The sequence below is a fragment of the Haemaphysalis longicornis genome, unplaced genomic scaffold (assembly GCF_048455015.1).
Source record: "Haemaphysalis longicornis isolate Haplotype H1 unplaced genomic scaffold, Haemaphysalis longicornis Haplotype H1 scaffold_10, whole genome shotgun sequence".
Classification (NCBI taxonomy): Eukaryota; Metazoa; Arthropoda; class Arachnida; order Ixodida; family Ixodidae; genus Haemaphysalis; species Haemaphysalis longicornis.
In genome coordinates, this window is record NW_027526204.1 from 60,068,487 (window position 1) to 60,086,790 (window position 18,304).

General features: G+C 46.2%; 1 protein-coding gene across 2 annotated transcripts in view; it reads right to left on the bottom strand.

The window, feature by feature from the left end:
- The window catches only part of LOC144158615 (serine/threonine-protein kinase TBK1-like), a 63,799-nt gene extending 46,146 nt beyond the window's left edge, over positions 1–17,653 (bottom strand). Inside the window, exons 1-6 of one of the 2 annotated variants that reach the window (XM_077689627.1) lie at positions 17,426–17,653; positions 11,890–12,013; positions 10,298–10,438; positions 5,391–5,520; positions 3,491–3,581; positions 1,045–1,135 (exon numbers count right to left, since the gene is read on the bottom strand). In XM_077689627.1, coding sequence (XP_077545753.1) covers positions 1,045–1,135; positions 3,491–3,581; positions 5,391–5,520; positions 10,298–10,438; positions 11,890–11,985 — 549 coding nt within the window. In that variant the 5' untranslated portion in view covers positions 11,986–12,013; positions 17,426–17,653. Of the gene's footprint in view, positions 1–1,044; positions 1,136–3,490; positions 3,582–5,390; positions 5,521–10,297; positions 10,439–11,889; positions 12,017–17,425 lie in introns of those variants that run through there. The other variant, XM_077689628.1, reaches the window with a different exon arrangement.
- Between the last annotated feature and the right edge of the window lie 651 nt (positions 17,654–18,304).

Consider the following 18,304-nt stretch of genomic DNA (forward strand, 5'->3'; position numbering starts at 1 on the left):
TAGTGAAAGCGCCCATAAAATATCTGCCGGAGTGCTAAGACTAAACATCTCGGGTGGAGCCAGCGGGCTGTCTCGAGCGTTTTGCAAGTCCTCAGCGCCTTTTTCTGACCGAGGTAGGAGATACCGCGGGCACGAAATCGTCAATGCGGCCTTGAAAATACAGCGCGCGCAAAGCCGAGGCGTGCGAATTGCGTGCAAAAACGCACCATGCGGTTCCCGCTTGACTGTTGCGGCGTGTAGCGAGCTTGTACACTGGGAGTGAGGAGACATCACGAAGCTAGGCGAAGCGTTACGCGCTCCAGAAAGGACTGCTTTGTGACGTGGGGGTTTAAAAAAAGCAGAAAAAATCATGGATTTGTTCACGCAAAAGTAAGAAAAGAAATAAATGAAAACTTTTTTCAGCGCTCAATTTTTTGGTCTGTGTTGGTTCATACGAATTTCGGATGATACAAATATTTTTCACGGTCCCGCGAGATTCGTATCATCGAGATTCTACTGTATAAATATTGTAATAGGGTTCCTCAATTCACATGAGTCTCCGCCGCATGGTAGCGCTGGCATCGAGGCACCCGACTAGAAGCAGTGGAATGCAGTAAATTTGAATTGACCTCATCAAACCTCTAGAGTGTTATGTTGAGAGGTACGAGGCGGAAGAGGAACGGCATCAGAGGTGAGCGGGAAAGAGAAAGAAAGCGTTCACACGGCAGGGGCACCAGTCAACTATCGTCTTTCATCGACATTTGCAACGAAAGGAGCCGATACGCAGCCATTTTTTGATTTTCAGTCCTTGACTAACCGCGGAAAATCCTCGAATCATGCCCGGACTGCCCATTGAGAGACCGAAACTGCAAATCGAATAGCCCCACCTTCAGCGTTTGTAATGGGAAGCATGCCTCTGATGTGAGCACAGAGCTTGCATAACAGTCTACAGGACGCTCACAGCCCCGCAAGGTTTTCAACGAGGGAACACTACGCTTCTACCCTGCACCCCCCGTTTCACCGCACAAGAGTGGCCCCCGCACGCCACCAGCCCCAGCGACTCACCAGGTACTCCTCAGTGCCGTACAGGGACATGAACTGCTGGTCGTCCTGAAGCTCTCGGGCAGCACCGAAATCGGCAAGCTTGTACACAGTCCTGGGAGACAGTAGGGTCAAACCGCTGCATCTCTTTCACAGGACACAGCACGTGACAGCATGTAAAGTTGATTTAATTTAATTTAATTTAATTTAATTTAATTTAATTTATTGATTGATTGATTGATTGATTGATTGATTGATTGATTGATTGATTGTGAGAATCAATGCAACGACTTCACGCAGGCAATGAGGCGCAATGAGGCACACCATAGTGGAGGGCACCGGATTGATTTTGACCCTAGGGGATCTTTAATGTGCGCCGAAATCTCCAACACACGGGCGATTTCGCCTCCATCAGAAAAGTGGCCACCGCAGATGGATGGAAAGTTGATGTTGACTCACAAAAACACACAGGGCACGCAGTTGTCCCGTGAATGTTTGCGAGTCCACGTTTACATTCTTCACTGTTATGTCTCGCTTTGCAAACACCTACTTGCCCAACCACAAATTCTTTTGCAAACTAATACAATATCTGCCTCTCTACAAGTAAAGTATCTCAAAAATCTCAGAGAAGCACAGTAGTGTGAAAGTGTAGCCTCCCTGCTAAAATTAAGCCGAGGTCCCACTTAAGCACCTCTTTAAAAGACATACCTGCAAGTGGAAATGAAAGAAATGTAAATAACTTCAGCATGTAACACTTGGGAAATAAGCAACAAATAAATGCCAATTACAAAATGCTTATGTTTTGTTTTCTAGAGAAAAAAAATCACACAGTGATCGTTTATTCATTAAGGCTGATAACCATATTCTTTACTACATACCAGACATGCCATCAAGCTTCATCCGTAAAAAACTGTACAATAAAAAAAATCCCCCCACCTCCCCGAAGGGGATCGTGCGGAAATGCGAATGCATTGGGTACACCGAATTCTTCTTTGCGGTATCGTTGCCGCGAGGGATTCGACTTCACCGACTTCCATCACTATCAAGGCGCCAGTCGGCAAGCAGTCACGGAGAGAGGCGCGCGCTCCCTGCATTTATATGCGCAGCGAGCGGAGAGGGGTACGCGGAGAGGAGGGAGAGACCCCCGCCAGCCCGCGTGCGAGCTCTCTCTCCGCCCCGAGCTCCGCGATGCGAGCGCCCTCACACGCCGAGCGCGCTCCTCCTCTCCCCTTTCCCTCCGCTACTCCGCCCCTGCTCCGGTTGCTAGGCGCGCGCCACAGCTGTTTCTAGGTGCTAGCCGCTCAACGACGCAAGACAACCCGCGGCTAAGAAATGCATTCGCATTTAAAACAAAATCGGACCCAGAATGAGACCTTGAGGCACACCTTGTAACTCAATTCCGATTTGTCACTGTTCATAGCTGCGTACTAAGTTCTGGCTGTTAAATATTTTTTCGGAAGTAGTGAAGATCCCCTATGCCTTACCCACAAAGATGAATTTTTAATAAAAACAAAAAACAGCTGAACCTCGTTATAAGAGACACTGATGTAAGAGACAAATGGGTATAAGAGACACTATTGACCCACATGGTTGGCTGCCCTATCTTTCCCATTAAATCGACCTCTTTTATAACAGACATCGGATGTAGAAGATTGGTTATAAGGGACAAGTCATCCTTGAACTTTAATCAATAATCTCGCTTGTAACAGACATTTTAACTTCAGACGCACTGCAACCAGTCACTAATTGCAGTTGCTTCCATCCTGGAAGCACAGGTGAATGACAGACGCCTGCAGTCACTATTATAACTTCAGCAAACACAGTGGTTCATTCAGTCAGCTATGAGATGACGATGAGAAGCCCTGCCAATGGAAATGCAACTTACAGAAGTGGTTGAAGCTTACTGCCATCTATTGGATGGAGTGCGATCGCACATGCGGGTTCTCCCACTCGCATAGCTCCCAATCAAGAAGCATCGCAGATGTTGAGTCCTGCAAGCATAATGAATAGCCTGAGCCCACAACAGAAGAAGCTGTGCGCTCTGCCTATTCACCAGGCTTGTGAACTCAACATGTACGATTCATCTTCCACAAACGAGGAAAGAAAAAAAAGCTTGCAGAATCGGTTGTAAAATACAGTGTAAATACAGTCATGAAGCAAACAAGATTCGGAACTGTTTCATAAATTCTTGGGGCCAAACATAAATTAGAATGGATCTTTTGCAACATGCTGTAGCGTTCTTTTGAGCTTATTTTAGTCATATGGTGCCCACATTGAACTAGGGTCTGATTAGTAAGTGAAAAAATGGTTCCCTGCTTATAAGAGACATCTGATATAAGAGACAGAAACTGCTCGCCGGTACGTGTCTCTTATAAAGGGGTTCAACTGTACTATTTTAAAGTCAAGGTATCCACCCCAGCTAAGTATATTTGTGCGTGTCCCTCTTGCGTTACAAAAGAGTCCCACCCACCTTCCATCCTCGGCGACGTACTTCATGATGTTGCCTGGCTTCAGATCCCGATGGATGATGTTGTTGTCCCTCAAATGCTTCATGCCAGCACCTGAAAACCCGTGAAAGTGGCACCATGGCATAAGAGCCGCCTGTCACTTTAAGGGGGGACGTGGCAAGTAAAACTATTTTTGTTAATTATGAACCAAATTTAGCCAAATTATGAGATTTTATGTAGTTAACCAACCTAATAACAAAACTTAAATCAGTTTAAAAATATCTTTTATACTTTTTGAGTTACCAGACTAATTACCTTCACAGTGTCACAAGATTAACTAATTAGGGAAGAACTCAAGATTTTTATGTCAGCATCCCCAGGAAGGTCCATTCTGTGCAAGGAAGCTATTTGATTATTGCTTTATTTCCTTTAGGTATCCAAAAAGAACAACAGAAGATTCCCTTTCTTTTTGACATGAGACTTATTTCTGATTTTGAAAGGTGAAACTTTCTTGTTCTTTCTTTATGCCTAAAAGATATAGTGCAGTAATCTAATAGCTTCCTTGCACAGAATAGACATTTCTGATCACACTGACACAAAAATCTAGTTGACTTCTTGCCTAACTAGTTAATTATGCTGATTTCAAGCTTTAGGCAATTACTCTTCTAACTCAAGTATAGGTATCTTTAATCTGATTTCGGTATTTTTGTTAGAATGGTTAGCTACATCAATGCTCCTAATTTGATTCAATTTGGTTCATAAATAAAAAAAGTATTTTTACTACATGCCACATCTCCCCTTAAAGGGACACTGAAGTGATTTGTAAACATTGCGGGATTACTACCACAAATTGTAGTCCGGAGTCCATAGGCCATGTTTCGACCACTCTGACCACGTTTACGCAAATTTATTTAGTAGAAAAATCAATTCGAAAATGCTGTCCTCCTCTCTCACCCTCGCCCATTTTCTGTCGTTTTCGTGTGACTTCAGGGGGAGATGAGCTGGCAATTGGCTGCGCTACTGCACAGCTCGCTGACCTTCCGACCGAGTCAGTCGGCCCAGCGTTTAGTCTGCCGGCCACCGACGGGTCGTCGCAATTCGCTCGCTCAGTTGAAACTAAGACACAACACGTTTGTGAAGAATGTGCCTTTCCTTACTTTGTTAGTTTGTACACTGTATCAAGCTCCAAGTCCGGATTGCTCCCCGCAAGCGCTGCACAAGCGCATATGCGATGCTTCCCTGACTTTACGCTAGTAGGAAAATCTAATGCCACTTGAAGGCGAAAGAAGAGTCAGCGAAGTCAATATAGGTACTAAGGAAATAAAATCAACTGAAACTTTTACCGTACAGTGCAAAACTAGAGAGCCGGAAGCACTTTTTTGCGCTGGGTGAACAAGCACAGCGGTCAGCAGCACGACCACACATCGGAAAACGCTTTTCCATCTAAGAAATGCAATTGCTAGACGTAAGATATTGCGGAACTTTGGGGGACGTTTACTGCACGAGCGCTATACAACAAATAGTCACCTAGAGTACTTGAAATGCTAAAACTAAATAAAAGCGTAAACTGGTTATACATTATATACCCTATATATCCAACCTCCGCAGCACTGGCTCGTGGCCGAGTGGTATAAGGTGCTAGGATTCCTTAGTCCATTCCTTAAAATTTGAAAGGCCAAATTTAGGCAATAGCACAGCGCAAACTTCAACAGCAAACCAAAAGTGCAAAATTAAAATAACAAAAGAGGTCATGGATCACTTGAACCGCTGTGAATGTGTGCTTACAAGGGGCCAGCGAGCTCCTACTGCTTGCACATGCTAGGTACTAATTTTTGGTTGAAGGACCTTTTAGTAGAACAAAGTAAAGCCGCGATCTCAACGACTCTATTCCACCAAGGCTTAACCGCAGACAAGGCCACGCACTGAGGTCTCGCAGCACGCAGAGGAAGTCCTGCTCCTCGAGGCCGTAGTTGTTGGCTGGGTCATCCAGGATGGTGAACAGGCTGCCACCCGTGCACAGCTCCATCACCAGCACCTTGCTGCGGTTCTCCACCTGGGTGGACAGCGGGTGAGGGTGATGATGTGGCCGCCAACAACAGGTGGCCTTCTCCCCCCCTCCTCTCCCTTCCACTCCCAAAAACAATCAGTCACGCCAAAGGGCATGCCACGCGCCAATGAATGTCGATTGATTATTGTGGGGTTTAAGTAACCAAGCCTACACCTGGGCTATAAGGCACGCCTGGGGATCTTTAGTGTGCACCGTGCACCGGGATGTCGACACACGGGAGTTTTTGCCTCCATTTGAAAAGTAGCCACCGCAGCCTTTTATTTATATATATATATATATATATATATATATATATATATATATATATATATATATATAGTATAAGTAAAGAGTCGGATACACAGCAAGAACAATAACAAACAATGTTTACTTACGTAGCGGCAACGGGACTTGCCTTCATCAGAGTAAAGTTACATGATTTTGCTGTAACTTTACTCTGATGAAGGTAAGTCCCGTTGCCGCTACGTAAGTAAACATTGTTTGTTATTGTTCTTGCTGTGTATCCGACTTTTCACTTATACTATTTCTGCGCGCTTTGTGAGTTTATCTTTCTCTAGATTTATATATATATATATATATATATATACATACACAGTAGAACCCCACTTTTAAGTTCCTCAGTGTTGCGTTTTCCCGGCTGCTACGTTGCTGTTGTCTAGTACCGGCACACCTCACATAGAGTCCCATGTATTAAAATCCTCAGTGTTACGCCGTGGCTCAGAGTACATTCCCCGATCATTCGTCGCAATCTGACACTCCAAATCCGCCCGGGAAACATGTGCGGATCGCCATTTTGATGTTTGACGAGCCTTGGCCAGGCGTGGCTACGGAACTAACTGCACAAAGCCGCACGTAGGTGCAATTCATCACCACTAGATGGCCCTATGTTACTCTATGCTATCCCCATCATGACTGCGCTTACAATGGAAGTTTCACTTCGCGATGCCGGAAGTACGTGTTTGCCATAAAAGCAACACCGCATGAATAGCACGCGCTCTCGTCGTCATTGTGCGCTTCAAGCTTTGAGAACACCGTTTAACGTGCAACCACGAACTTTGTCGTTCCTTGATGGCGCCGCGAAATTGGGAGGCGGTTTCCCTTCAGGAAAAGCTTGACGAACTAAACACAGTAAAAGAGCAGCCAGTGCAGAAGAGAGTCGACATCACTAGGGTACCTTGCAATGCCACGCGCGGCGTTTTCCAGCAATCACAAAAAGCGGCAATCCTACATTCTCGGGTTTTTTAAGGTTCGAAAGCCAAAGGTGCAGAAATACATGGCTGCAAGTCAAAGCTACACTGTTTTCGTTAATTTTCGAAGGCTCCCTCACTGCTGCGTTTTCTTGGTTCTTACGTTTTGTTTTCCCACTCCAGTGAACAACGTATAAACGGGGTTCCACTGCGCTTTCTGACTCTAACTGCGTAGACTTGTAAAAATAACATCGTTGCACAACGGACTGGCATTGTGAGCAAAGCTGGAGGCTATGGCCATGCAAATGGGTTTTGAACCGCATGTAAACTGAACACACGCCATGCCAGAAAGTTGCCCAATAAGCCGGCAATGAGCCACTGCAGTCACCCAACTATAGAGAAAGAGAGAGAGAGATAAAACTTTATGCGAAGCCGCCCTCTGTGAGGGCGACGATATGTGGTGATGTGTAGGAGTAGCCCACAGGGCCGCAGCCAGAAATTTTTTCCGGGGGGGGGGGGGTTATGGATTTTGGGAAGGGGGTAGTTTTGCTGAAAGCAACAGTAAGTATTGCTTACGTGCTGTCTGGAAATAATTTCGGGAGGGGTTCGAACCCCCCAAACCTCCCCCCTGGGTACGGCCCTGGTAGCCCACACTTGATTTGAGACAGCCAAATTTGAAGCATTACTTCCAACACAAGATTTAAATGTTTCTTATATGTACCTGTAGTCTGGCTCCGAAATCTGGCTAGCCAGCCATGGCAACAGAGTGAAAGTGCTCATGCATTCTTCATGGCTGCTTTGAGAGAGGTTCAGCTATGGGAGCCGGAGCCCTACTTGTATTACTATCCAGAGTAAGCGGGTTTTGAATAACATCTCCAGTTGCCCACCCCTCTAGCATTCCTCGCACACTCATGGCAAGGTTTTCGTCCTCATCATCATCAGCCTACTCAGGTCCACTGCAGGACAAAGGCCTATCCCATCGATCTCCAACGACTCCTGTCCTGCGCTGCTTGAGTCCACAGTTTAGCCCCGAAGTTCGCTATTTCATCCCTCTATAGGATTACACCCCCTTTTCTTCTTCTGGACCCATTTCTTGGTATCCACTCTGTTACCCTAAAGGCCGACCTCCATGCAGCGAAATGTCGGCGAAAAGGCGGCGAACGTCGCCCGGCGGCGGCCGCTCCGCCGCCGGCGTCGAAAATACGGCTGTTCGCCGGCGATCTACGCGAGCTAGATGTCGAACGCGCAGCGGCGAACGCGACCGGAAGCGGCAAACTGCATTTTGAGGCCGCAGCCAATCACAGCCTCGTACTTCGTTGTACTTCCTGTCCTGTCTTCCGTCGGCGGCGTTCGCCGTGTCACGTTGCATGGAGGTTGGGTGAACGAAAACTGAGCGGCGCGTCAAACCACGGCGTCCGCCGCGCCAAGTTCACCGAGAAACTTCGCTGCATGGAGGTCGGCCTTAATTGTCCGCCAGTTATCAGTTCGTCTCGCTACATGGCCATCCCAAGTCCATTTCTTTTACTTTATTCTTTATTTGAACTATGACATCTTCTACTCGAGTTTGTTCCCTCACCCAGGGAGCTCGCTTTCTGTGCCTGAGTGTTACTCCTAACATTATTCGTTCCATGGCCCGTTAAGATGACCTAAGTTTGCTTTCTGGTTGTTTAGTTAGGTGCTACGTTTCAGCTCCGTATGTCATCACCGGCAGTATGCACTGGTTGTAGATTCTTCATTTGAGTGACAGAGGCAGCTTACTTTTCGTTATTTGGGAATGCTTCCCGAATACACCCCAGCCCTAACAAACTTTGTGCCCGATTTCTCTCTCGTGATTGGGGTCACCACTGACACCTGCCTGAGCACAAATAAAATTCAATTCAGGTCTTTCACCCTGGTGGTGTTATTGACTCCATCACCTAAAAGTTCCTCTACCGCATAAAGAACGAAACCAAAACTGATAGTTTTCTGCAGGATTGTTCTCCAATGATGCCTAATGCGATAGGTATCACTGCTGTTTCTATTTAGCGGAGCTGGATGCTACAAAGTAGTAGTTCCGGTGATGACGAAATTACGACATTGAGGCTGAAAAAAATGGCAATTTGAGTTTTCTTCCCAAGCTTGTAAATCTATAAATAAGTGCACTAGGAAGCTCATATTTTGTTTGTAGGTTCATGTAGTCACAAGGTTTAGGAATAGCATTGCTGAATTAGGAACACACACCCTGCTCTTGCTTTCGGATTAAACGAACACCAAGCACACTGTCCGAAACAAATGAATCTTGCTGGTCACTGCATAAGGCCTCGGCTGGTATTTTTCTCACCATGCCAACTAATTATGCCTAATTAGTCAGATTTCTCATTGCTTTCAGGTTTCAATAATAAAACTCCATACTGGGTGAATACAACAAGGCCTAATTAGCCAAGTTTCTCATTGCTTTAAAGTGACAATAACAAAAAATTCAAATCATGTTAAAACCTCCCACTCATAAGGTTTTCCGACACGGTACTTCTAGCACAGCTTTTGCCACAGGGTTGTGACGAAAGCTTCACAGGAGTGAAACATACCAAACACGGCACACCAACACATGCTCACACCATTCACATCAATCACAGCAAGCAAACATGGCATGTTTTAACTCAGTGAAGCACTTGTTGATTTTATTATGAGGTTTAACGCGCCGATGCTACACAGGCGATGAGGCGCGCCGCAGTGGAGGGCTCCGGATTAATTTCGACCACATGGGGATCTTTAACATGCACCGAAATCTCGACACACACGGGAGTTCTCGCTTTTTGCCTCCATGTGAAAAGCGGTCGCTGCGGCCAGCAAAGTAAAGCACTTGTACAGCTTTCACAGCGCAACTTTTCGAGCCTAAGTAAGGCACGTTTTGTTATGTGATGTCAGCCTGTCAGCACCCCTCCCCTTTTGTTTCTTGATAGTGGCACAGCAATTTCTGCTAAAACACCCTCCACACTGAAACCGCGCATCCCTTGGAATGCAAGGGAAGAGGACGAGAAAAAATTAAAGCCGTTCCACTCAATGCGAGAGCTGTCGGAAGTGCAGAGCAGAGATTCGCCATAATGGGCTGTAGCGCCATTATCCACTCACTGCTGCCACCCAATGCAATTCAAATTTCCCACCTCCGCAGTGCTCGTGCGCCCCCTGCCTGAAACTGCACCAGCGGGAGTTCTGTTCTTTTTGTGCTTTCTTTTCCTCCCGCACGGGCCGGCGTTGCACTGCCACTTTTTTTCGCTTACTGTCGTAAAAACCAACCCAACGAGAGTGAACGCGGGCGCTGCCAGTTAATTACGTATATTTTGCCTCAAATGTGCCTGCAGTTTTCTTTGTGCTAAACAACGGGGAGATGTATGATAAGTGCCAGCGGTTCATGAGTTGCGAACGCTTACGACTATATAAACTGCTTGACTTCCGAAGCTTCTGGGTTACGCCGCGACGACAAAACGCCGTGTGCCTCTACTAGGGTCCAGCGGGCAAGCTACGATGACAAGGCGAGCCCCTAGAGTGCTCTGCACTTAAAAGGACAAGGAAGAGGAAGGAGCGAAAGCAGCCCTCACGTCCTCCTCGACGGCCAGCAGGCGCACGATGTTCTCGTGGTTGACGATCTTCAGCACCTCAAACTCACGCATCTGCACCTCCAGGGGCCGCATCTGGCTCATCTGGTTGAACGTCTTCACCGCCACGGGCTCCCCCGTTTGCTGCACCAGATGACGAGAAAAAAGACGAGAAAAAAAATGCCATGTGCGTAAGAACGAGCATTCAACCACATTCCACTGTACTCCTCTCGGTACACAAGTACAGACACGGGCAGCTTTACCAAGCATTCCAATTACCAAAATGTTGCAAGAGGAAATAAGTCGGAGGAACGAAGCTTTTTTTCTTTGAACGTGATGTTTTGCACAAAATCCGATTGGACCTGGTTCTCAACTGCTCACAAATGCAATGCATGGTCCTTGATAAGTTTTTTGAGATTAGCGCATACGGTTTTATGTTCCCAAAGGACATGGCAACAAATTATCGAAGGAGCTAGGGTTGAACAGTAATGAAAAGCCACACAATGTAAATGACCAACTATGAGAGAGTAGAAGACATACAAGGTCATAAGGCACAATCCTGTACGATTCCACTCGCCAACAATATCAATGCGCTGTGACATCACACCAGTGGCTGTGCACGACATTTTTTTCAAACGCCTACCTGTGGCGGCACTTAGCACTGCACATTTCTATTTATCACTGTAGGCGCAACTAGCACTAAGATACTAATGATGCATCTTATTTACCATGCACCTGTGTTGATGATTGATTGATTTGATTGGTTTAACGCACCGCCGCAATGCAGGTGATGAGGCGCGCCGTAGCGGAGGGCTCCGGAGCAATTTTGACCACCTGGGGATCTTTAATGTGCGCCGAATCCTCGTACACACGGGGATTTTCACTTTTCACCTCCATCAGAAAAGCGGCCGCCACGGCCGGGAATCAAACCCGCGTCCTCGTGCTCAGCAGCGTAGTAAAGTCTTAGCCACTGAGCCACTGCAGCAGGTGCTTGTGTTGATAGAAAGCAGCATCTGAAGTTCATTATCGCATGCCTCGAGAAGAGGGCAAGTAAGCTTTAGGTGTAACATTTGGTACCGCCTCACTAAATACCCGGTGATCTAGACGATGCCTCTATCACCACTAAGAGCAGCTGCTGGAGTTGGCAACAGCAGAAGGCTCCAACTAAACTTTATACATAGCTGGATGGCACCACACAACAACAAGGCCAACAATGCAAATGGGCATCCCAATGTGCCACCCGTCCAATTTGCCATCTTCAGGTTCTTTCCCGAAATCCTCAAGTTCGGAAAATCAGCCAACATGACCAAAGCAGCTTTGAGTGCGCTTCTCAGTGGTAACTGACTGTACCGTGTATTCTATTCATTCGTTGTTCCCTTTTTTGTTCTGCTGCCGAGCACGTACCTTAGTTTCTCGCATGTAAGTCAACTGCTTCAAATTCCACGGCTTTAATAGCGCCTCCCCCACCCTTTGCCCCCCCCCCATGGGCCCTTCCGCGGTCAATTCGTCTACACAAGAACTCAATAACAGCAACTGCACAAACCCAAAAGCCACAAGCCAAGATTTTGCTAGAAAGGACTCCTGTGGGTACCAACCTTGTGGACACCGCGGTACACAGCACCGGTGGCGCCCTTCCCCAAGACCGCCGTGGTGCTCCAGACATAGTTCGGGGAACCCCGTAGATTCGACATGGCTGGTCTCCGTGTCGCAATCCCTCAGAGCATCCTGCTACGCACAGAGAAAAAAAATAAGGAGAGAGAGAGAGATACCAGCCAAACAATGCTTTCAGCCAGCTGGCATTTCATTCACCAAAAATGATCAATAAAAATCTTGCTGTTTAGACGGTCTGGTGTTGCTCTGCCCCTTTTACACTTGTAGTAACACACAACACCGATTTCCCAAAAACCATCCTGCCGAAAACATGCGAGTAGGCATTCAAGAAATTCAAATGCAGGGTTCAAATAGCCAGGCGCGGAATCTGACCTACAGCCTTTGACCACAGAGGAGGCCTAATGGGTAATTTACATCACCCAGCCCTGATTACACGAGTCTTTTGGTTTTTGCCTCGGTGTGAAAAACAGCGGTTGTTGCCAGCGTTTTGAAGCAGCGATTTCGAGCATCGCACCGTATCTCAAACCTGAAAGGAAGACACACCCAAGAAACGGCACAACGGCACGTATCCTCCCCCTCTCATAGCACTCGTCCAGTTTCACTGTTACATTTACACGACCCACTGAACTAACTAGCTTGAACGGGCCATGAAGACAAAATACAAGTTTGGTTCATTAAAAAGGCTGCTTAGCCCTGACAACAATTACACCTATTTTATTACTTAACTTCAAATGAATAATCGAGACATTAGGGAAAACAGTGTAAACTCCCCAGACACCTTCTGGCAAATTTCTCTATGATGTCACACAATCTTGCTTGTGTGATTGGCAACCGCCAACCTAAGCAACCACCAAGAAACGTCACTGGGCGATAGTAGTGGGGCCTACAATTCCATTTGATTGTACCATTTGAATGCTGGTATGCAGTTACCACATCAATAACTATGCTTATAGTCCTGGTCCATATCACATCATTCCTTCCAATATTATGTCACTGTAGCATAAAGTGACCAGACGTCCCGATTTAGGCGGGACATGTCCCGGTTTTGTGGTTGTGGTACCGCTGTCCCCGCAGCCTGCCTGTGGGGCAGTGTTTTGTCCCGCCTTCGATCGAAAGTATGAAGGCAGTGTCAAGCCCTGTGTCCTGAATGAAAAGCTGGAGGAATGGAAAAGCCAAAAGAAACCGTCTGAGGAACTTCAAGAAAAGAGCGCAGACGACGGGACTAAGCAAGAAACACACAACACAGCACCTGTGTTGTGTGTTTTAGGTACGGAGTTCCTTAGGACCACACAATGTCCATCCGCGTCCGTGCATATAGCATTTACAATCGCAAAGAATCACACAGCCACCGGCAGGATTCGAGCCTGTGTCTGGTAGACCAGACGAACTTAGTGTCAGTCGTCTTACCCCCTGGGCTACGACTGTGAGTTAGTGACCGAGAGTCAAACGGCTTACTCCCTCGCCTGTAACGGTGCGGAGTACATTAGGACCTCCCAATGTCCGTCGCGTCCATCCGTGCGCACACCGCCATTAAGTGAAATTCGATTTGAGCCATGAGTTGCAGTTTCGTTTAGAAAATAATCAAGGTGCAACTCACGGGTCAAATCGAATGACGGTCAGGGCGTAAATCGGATGTCACTCGAGGCGCAACTTGGATGTCATTTTTTGTCCCTGTACTCCGCACCCTTGCCATCATCCATGGAGTGGAGATGCTGCCATTTTCTTGCTTAGTCCTGTCGTCTGAGCTGCTTTCTTAAAGTTAGTGTACCAACAAGCCATTCAGCACACCAGTTTGCGTGTGAGGAACGGTACGTGGGTGGAAGTGCCTTAGCACTTTGAGCCTTGCAGCACTATCAAGACAATCGCCGAGTATGACATGCTTGCGAGGCACAAACGCACCAGTACAAAGGGTGTTTTCCTTGATGAGTTGGATATAGACTGGAGAGAAGGTGCACCTTTATTTGACCTAGCTCAAAGCAACGAAGGTGAATCTGCACATTACGTGCGATCAGTACTGCAGACAAATCAGCAAAAATGAAGAACTGTTGAGGGCAATTCAGGCAAAAAATATCAGTTACTGGCCAGGAAAAAACCTGCAGGATCAGGAAGGCCGCATGGTGAAGGTGTAGTAACACAAAGTGCAATTTGTCATTTAAGATATGTGCCACGTTCTTCCTTACACACCCCACCCCCCTACCCTCACCCGTCCCGCTTTGGAGCCCGAAGAAAATGGCCACTTTACTGTAGCAGGAAATTCGAAATTTTTTCAGTATTCCTTGCATTTTTGTTTCCAGTTAAAGAAACGTTTTGCATGGCTGGAACAGAGCGGAGCAAGTTATCAAAGGCCAGTCATTTCAAATTGAAAAAAAGTGTATTTTGCCTTCATGGCCCCGGAGCATCAACATGTTTTATGCCCATACCTGGAGATCTGCATACTCGGTGAAAGCCGGGGAATTCGGCAAAGATACACCTAACTCACTCCTGAAAATTCAGTAAAAAGCGAAAAAGTAGCCAGCATATGAGAGCAACAGGCATGGTTGGTTGGCTCATCTATTCAGCCAGGTTTATCAGCGTGCCCTGTCTAATTATATCCTATCAGTTATCTTTGACTGCACCACAGAGTGTGAAATAACGCAGCAAAAGAACTGCCTATTCTTTTACTTATTTCTGCATTGTGCTATACAGACAGAGTTGAAGGCATGGCGATAGAGAAAAAGCAAGATTGAAAACTAATATAGACTCGGAACTGATAAGAAGGAAGGCACGCACATGTGGTGCCGAAGCTACCCTACTCAGCGACAAAGATAAAAGTGGTGACCTTTCATCGCTAGAGATATGTGTCGCAGGTTTTCTTTTAGATGAAAGACTAAAAAGGGAATGCACGCAGAAGACACAGTGAGGAGAATTTCTACAAGTCTCAATTTTGGCTGCACTGGGCTATAAAATACACAATGGAACCAATGTCATGAATGCAAGTGATGGTGAACTATTGAGCAGAAGTTAACTATCCAGCCAGAAACCTGAGTTTATCTGTAACCCGCTGAAGCAGAGAGAACACCGCGCACAGTCTGAAGCCACTGCACTGACTGCCACAACGTCACAATGGCTTTCAATGTGCTTTGACGCTATCTTTGGCATTAAAATGTTGGTTTTGCATAAATTTCATTGCTGACACCGACTTTTTATTTGTTTACAACCAAAGTTGTACAGGTTAGAAATGCTAGCAATCCTCCGAAGGAAAGAACACTTTCAAAGGCATTCTCCTTCTTAAGAAGATGGGTGTGAATAGCTTGAAAAGACTCATAACTTCGTGCACACAATCAACTTTAATTTTGCAAGGTAACAAGATGATGTTTAAAATTCATTGCAGTGCCCCCTAGGCATAATACGTTTTGCTATATTTTGAACAGCATGCTTGGAAACTGTTCAGACTCAATTCCAAGTCAGTAGGAAATGACTTGAGCACACTCAACATAAGTTAAAAGAAATTCCCCAGCTTCAACAGCAAGACAAAGATAACATGCCAGACCCACAAATCAACAAGCACTACAATTCCACACATACAATATCTACACTGGTCAAGATGAAGACTTGAAAACAGTGCGCAACCCGCCGAGGCCTTGAGAACGTAGGTAACTCAAAGTTAAGCATTTCAATAACTTGGTGCTGCACTTCAAGTCCGAATGAATTAAAATTAAAAACAAAGTTTAACAACTCCAAGGGCTGCATACCTCGTCTGCAAGTTTGAATCTTCCAACTGCTGCAAAAGTAAAAATAAGACCAGTAGAACTCATCATCACGGCTGTTGCCTGGGCCTGCCAGACAGGATGTTTTTTGCAGGTTGCCTGTTAGGTTATTAATATTCGAATCTTTAAAGATAGTTTAAAGCTTGAGAATCAGGTGAAGTGGTGCCCGAAGATTGGAGAACCATTCACCCTGTTATCTGTCCATCTATTAACATTGGCTATCTTTTAGGCAGTATCTATTCTCACAGCAGCCGTGAAGATTACCGTAGAAAATTTCTCACAGCGGTCTCCATAAAAAAAGTTGGCCTAAAGTAAACTTAACCCAACCCAGCCTAACTACACCAAAAACAACCTATCTTAAACCCAACCCAGTACAAGTACTGCGCATCAATCACGCTACAATTGTACGAATAGCCCCACTGCAAAACAATAAAGTTGTTCCATGCCCAATGCAAATTGAAGTCTCCCCGCGCGGGTACTATACCACAACGGCACAGAAGTTGGCACAATGGGTTTTCGCAGTTTATTTGGCCAAACAATGCTTCAGGTGGCCTACACAGATCACAGGTGAATGCCATAAGTATTGACATGGCCCATCCTTCAAAACATTCATGTAAAATATTCATTTTCTTTTTTGTGGCCACCTGGTAGATTTACCAAGATAACCCAGTGTAAGACGAACTACCCACAGACAGGCTGCGAGAGGTGAGAATCAATACATAACAATTTCCCTTCATTTAAAACAAACATGCTCTTTTGGTTACGTAACATGTTGATGAATTACGCAAAAACCAGACACTGTAGCCTCTACGTATTACAATGCATGGTCGCATTGGGGGCCATGCTGTTAAAAATAAAACAAGGAAATGGCACAGCTGACATCGCTTGCACGGGGTTTATAATAAAGAACGCAGAGCTCGTAAATAGGCACGGATAATCCCTAACAACCATGGACGTTTCAGAAGTAATAACCTGCATCACTGTGGTTTACGGTAAGCAAGTTCCCAAGAACAACCCTGCGTGCACACATGTCAAACAGAAGCCTTTGTTTGCTCGAAATAAAGGCTCTCGCGACAACCTTTCGATCTTGGCGGATAGTGTATCGCGTTCGATAAAAGCTACTAACAGCCGCTAATGAACTAGCAACAGTTCGCGACGATAAGAACGCGAATTTGTCAAATGCAAATAGGCAGGAAAAAGTGATAAAGGGTAAGAGAGTAGCGCGAACACCACGAAGCCGTACCACCCGCGCCGTGACAGTTACTTCCGACTTTCTTGGCGTTGTGCACTCGACGAACGCGGCACGGTTGCGCCTTAAGGCATTTCATTAAGTTTGCTATCAAAGCGGAAATGGTAAGGACCTTTAGATACACTGCCGCTCCCGGAAGTACAAAGGAAGCATTTGCGGGTACCCCTAAGGCGGTTGAAGTGAGGTTCAGTGCCGATGTGTGATAACCGGCTTGTGATACAACAGGCCTTGCTCAAAAAGCAAGTCTACGGGCGTGTACAGTCGCCGGACCGAACCCGAAACCATAGCCGCATTAATGTCAGTGACAAGCATCGTTTGCAAGCGATCGTGTCTTTGTTTGCAAGCCCGAAACGAAAAAAGGCGAAAAGGAAGCGATGTTGGAGCGGCGAGAAATAGCACATTCGGAGTAACGCCTATGGTAGGGCGTCAAAACGGTCGGGCGTGTTGAATAACGCACGTAAACAAACGGGCGCCTTGCTCCACATTGCGCAAGGCACGAGTTGATCATCGCCTGCAGCGACTCACCCTCGGAGACGAACGCCGGAGATGGTGCTCGCAGATTGGCGTCAGTCAACTGACGTTACCTGGCCGATCCGTTTCATCGACGGCGCAGGCTGTCCTTCAAATACTTCAGCTCCTTCCTAAGCGCAGATAAAGCGACTGACACGACAGAGCTCGCAAACTTGATAAATCGCTGCGGTGCAAAAAATGTGAACAAGTGACAACAAAACAAAAACACGCTGACTTTTGCCATGGTAGCCAGACCTTTTTGTGGCAGCCGCTAAATGTAGCCACACATAGTTATTTTACGTGCTACTTTGGTTACATTCGTTTGTTTTTCTTTCAACGAAACTCAGCGCGTATAAACTGAAATAATTTTACTAAAACCTTTATTTTCAAATAGTTTCTGCGTTAACAAGTTTTAATTATTGCAGTTTCGTTTAGACCTCACAGATCTCCCCGACTTGCGCATGTGGGGCGAAATAGATTGCGTGTGGTCTAATATCGAAATGTCTTTACCAAGCTGCTACTCTGTTTTATGTACTACCAAGTACCATTATTACCGTTTTTCTCAGCGCAAAAAAAAAATACAGGTTGTTTGGCCGCACCAGCGACGATATATTTTCCCAGACAACGCAAACCCATCCAGGACTTGCTCTTTCGATACTCAACTGGTACTAAAAAGGTCCTATTGTCTGGCCTAAGGACATCCTTAGAACGTCCTCAAGCGAAAGCCAAGGGTAATTAGTGTACATTGGCAGGACTGCTTTAAAGTAGTCCTGTCAATGTCAGCTGACATTTCGAGCCCATTGTAGCTGTGGTATTATGCGCAGGGTGTACCAGAAAGGAAAGGCCCGGGCTCGTAATTCCCGCGCGGGCTGTACTGCCGCGGATATGAGCTCC